This window comes from Rhinopithecus bieti, unplaced genomic scaffold (genome assembly GCF_001698545.2).
Source record: "Rhinopithecus bieti isolate Rb0 unplaced genomic scaffold, ASM169854v2 scaffold_53422, whole genome shotgun sequence".
Taxonomy (NCBI): domain Eukaryota; kingdom Metazoa; phylum Chordata; class Mammalia; order Primates; family Cercopithecidae; genus Rhinopithecus; species Rhinopithecus bieti.
In genome coordinates this window covers 1615248-1619305 of record NW_016821178.1, presented here as the reverse complement: position 1 = coordinate 1619305, position 4058 = coordinate 1615248, and the positions used below count along the sequence as shown (strand labels likewise).

General features: G+C 44.6%; 1 protein-coding gene across 1 annotated transcript in view; it reads left to right on the top strand.

Annotated features, from left to right (window-relative positions):
- Positions 1-4058, top strand: part of NAE1 (NEDD8 activating enzyme E1 subunit 1) — a 29960-nt gene that overhangs the window by 1130 nt on the left and 24772 nt on the right. Inside the window, exons 2-3 of the mRNA XM_017860253.1 lie at positions 3407-3510; positions 3604-3668. Coding sequence (XP_017715742.1) covers positions 3407-3510; positions 3604-3668 — 169 coding nt within the window. The remainder of the gene's footprint in view (positions 1-3406; positions 3511-3603; positions 3669-4058) is intronic.

The following is a 4058-nucleotide window of genomic DNA, read 5'->3' as shown; positions in this document are numbered from 1 at the left end:
CCTTGCGCAAGCTGGTCATGGGTATTTTACTTTTAAAACTGTCTTAAAGGACCGGCAGGGTGACTCATACCTGTAATCAGCACTTTGGGAGGCTGAGGCAGGCTGATCACCTGAGGTCAGGAGTTCAAGACCAGCCTGGGCAACATGGTGAAACCCTGTTTCTATTTAAAAATTCAAAAATTACCTGGGCGTGGTGGTGCGCGCCTGTAATCCTAGTTACTCTGGAAGCTGAAACCGGAGAATGGCTTGAATCCAGGAGGTGTAGGTTTCAGTGAGCCGAGATCGTGCCACTGCACTCCAGCCTGGGTGACAGAGCGAGACTCCGTCAAAAAAAAAGCCCCCCAAAAACTCTTAGAAATACTGTATTTTACACTTAACAGCACATCTCAGTTAACACTAGCCTTGCTGCTTGTGCTCAGTAGTACATGTGGCTAGCAGCTACCTTAATGGACAGTGCAGGTCTAAGTCATCAGAAGGGTCCTTTGGTACTTCCCCACCCTTCCCTTTTCTCCTTGCATTCCCCATTCCTTGTTTATTGAGCGTCTTCTATGTCTTGAGGCTGTGGAGATAAAGCTGCTTGGCTTTCCTCCTTCCTGGAGCCTCTGAGACAACAGAAGTTGTATGTCCCCAAGGACTGGAGCTTCTATTTGCGCCACTAGCCTAGTGCTGTATTAGAGGCTTTGGGCACTTAATTCTGAGAGCACCCTTGAAAGCAACCATTTCCTGTGCTTTACGGTTGGAGAAACTGAGTCTTGGAGAAGTTAGGTAACTTGCCCAGAATTCCCCATATCTTTGAGCCAGGTCGTAAACTCAGGCTCTTCTGGCTTTTTTGGAGGTACTCAGTTACATCCTGCTTCCAGGCTTTTAGGAAAAGAAACAAGGTAACAGTCTTTATAACCAACTTACGTTTTCTTATAAATTCTTGGAGTTCTTGTGTTTCTAATGCAGGTATAACTGTACATTACAGAGCTGAGAAGATAGTTGAGGTTACTAGGCAACTCTAACAAAAGAGGATTTTTGCTAAGGGCATTCCATTTAAGTCCCAAACTTTACCTTTCATTGTGAGAACTGGTTTGGAAGTGTCAAAGGGAAGCAGTTAGAGGCAAAATGCAGCAGTCAATAAGCTCCTCCTGACTTCACCATAGTTGGGCCAGCAAGATAGTAGAGAGGACTGATGCACTTGGCCTCTTCTTGAAACATGTTACTTAGAGACACACCAGGATTCTTTTTTTTTTTTCCACGGGCAAGGTCTCACTCTTTGACCCAGGCTAGAGTACAATGGCTAGAGTGCAGTGGCAAGAACACTGTTCACTGCAGCCTCAATTTCCTGGGCTCTAATGATCCTCCTGCCTCAGCCTCTTCAGTAGCTGGGACTACAGGCATGTGCCACCATGCTTGGCTAACTTTTTTAGAGATGGGGGTTTGCCCAGGCTGGTCTCGAACCCCTGCACTCAAGTGATCCTCCTGCCTCAGCCTCCCAAAGTGCTAGGATTATAGGCATGAGCCACAGTGCCTGGCCTCAGTATTCTTTTTGTTTTATTTTTGAGGTGGGTCTCAGTATGTTACCCAGGCTGGAGTGCAGTGGCTGTTCGCAGGTCTGATTATTGGCACACCACAGCCTTGATCTCATGGGCTGGAGTGATCCTCCTGCATCAGTCTCCCAAGCAGCTGGGATTACAGGCACACACTGTCTCACCCTTCTTGAGAGGCACCAGTGTTTTTTTTCTTGAGACGGAGTCTCACTCTGTTGCGCAGGCTGGAGTGCAGTGGCGTGGTCTTGGCTCACTGCAATCTCTGCCTCCTGCGTTCATGCGATTCTCATGCCTCAGCCTCCCGAGTAGCTGGGATTACAGGTGCGCGCCACTGTGCCTGGCCAATTTTTGTATTTTTAGTAGAGACGGGGTTTCACCATGTTGGCCAGCCTGGTCTCAAACTCCTGACTTCAGGTGATCCGCCTGCCTCGGCCTCCCAAAGTGCTGAGATTACAGGCGTGAGCCACCGCGCCCAGCCAAGATGCACCAGTATTCTTAAATTTACTCTCCAATGATCCAAGCATCTGTCAACCATGTATGTCAGGTGTCTTCTACATGCCATACTTTGATGGAGAAAACAGGCGTTTACAGTCCATCTGATTCTTCTAGACGATTCCTCCATACATTTGACAGCTGTCTGGGCCCTTACGGAGTGGAAAGATGGATGCTCAGCAAACAAAAACAAATGAAGCCAGGTGCAGTAGCTTGTGCCTGTAGTCCCAGCAACTCTAGAGGCTGAGGCGAGAGGAATGCTTGAACTCAGGAGTTCAAGACCAGTCTGAACAACATAGTAAGACCCTGTATCAAAAACAAAAAAAAAATAACAGTTGCTTGACATATGCTCTGGAGGACATACTGGCTACATAATAAGGGATAATCTGCTTTAGATCAGGTAACAGGGAAGGCACATTAATCATTCTACACTGGGTAATATACTTTAAAGTACTCCTGTAGAAGTTGATGTGAGGCTTTTCAGATGGTAATTCAGTTTCCTTGGTAAAGCTTTTGCAGAAGTCACAGTAATAAGCCCTGTATCGAGATCTTAAATGCATCTAACATAATTTTTTTTTTTTTTTTTGAGATGGAGTCTTGCTCTGTTGCCCAGGCTGGAGTGCAGTGGTGTGATCTCGGCTCACTGCAAGCTCCACCTCCCGGGTTCACACCATTCTCCTGCCTCAGCCTCCCGAGTAGCTGGGACTACAGGTTCCTGCCACCACACCCGGCTAATTTTTTCTATTTTTTAGTAGAGACGGGGTTTCACCATGTTAAGTCAGGATGGTCTCTCAATCTCCTGACCTTGTGATCCGCCCGCCTTGGCCTCCCAAAATGCTGGGATTACAGGTGTGAGCCACTGTGCCTGGCGCATCTAACATAATTTAAGAATAAATGAAATAGGGCTGGGCATGGTGGCTTATACCTGTAATCCCAGCACTTTGGGAGGCCAAGTGAGCCGAGATCACGCCACTACACTCCAGCCTGGGTGACAGAGCAAGACTCTATCTCAAAAAAAAAAAAAAGAATAAATGAAATAGAAAACAGATGAGGTTTTAAGTCCAAAGACACTTTTTAAATGTTTGTTTGTTTGTTTTGAGACACAGTGTCACTCTTGTGCCCAGGCTGATAAGGAGCTGGAAGACCAAGTTTCTGTTTCTGATTCGACCCTCTCCCTCTTTCCCCCTAACTATTCAAGGCATCAACCTGAGTTCTAGATTACTGTATAATCACTATACTAATATCTGTTCCTGTCTTACCTGTTTTCTGTGGTTATCACATCAGTCTCTACAAGGACAGTTTAAAGTTTAAAGATCACCATTCAAATAAAGCTGTATTTTCATGAAAGTTTTAAAAACGTCAAATTTGTGTCTGTTTTGTAGGTTGTGGGGTGATCATGGGCAAGAGGCTTTAGAATCTGCTCATGTTTGCCTAATAAATGCAACGGCCACAGGAACTGAAATTCTTAAAAACTTGGTACTACCAGGTAATGCAGTTTTGTGGTTGTGTTCTAAATATACTTCTTTAAGATTATGACCTAGAACTATATATTCCTGACTGACTCTGTTTTGGCTGTCAGGTATTGGTTCGTTTACAATTATTGATGGAAATCAGGTCAGCGGAGAAGATGCTGGAAACAAGTATGTTCTATTCTTTTCAAATATATACATGTTAAGGAAGGCAAGGCCTGAATCTTAGCTTCACCTCCTCAGTCAGGGTGACTCGACTCTCAGTGCAAATCATCCTTATGTTTGGGATTATGGTGAGGAGGAAGTGAGATAATATATGTAAAGTGCTAGTATAGCATCTGGCAAATAGGGCATTAATAAATGGTACCCATCATTACTGTCTTTATTGTTATTAATATAAAGGAGTAGTCATTATTCCTTTATTCATGGAATATGGGCACTTCCTAAGCTCTTGCATTGATTCATAGGTGTTAGCATATGATTAACAATAATACCTGTTGTTTGTGATGTCTTCTAGGCTTAGTCTAGGTGTATCTCTCTTTACACTGTGTCTACAAAAATGCTG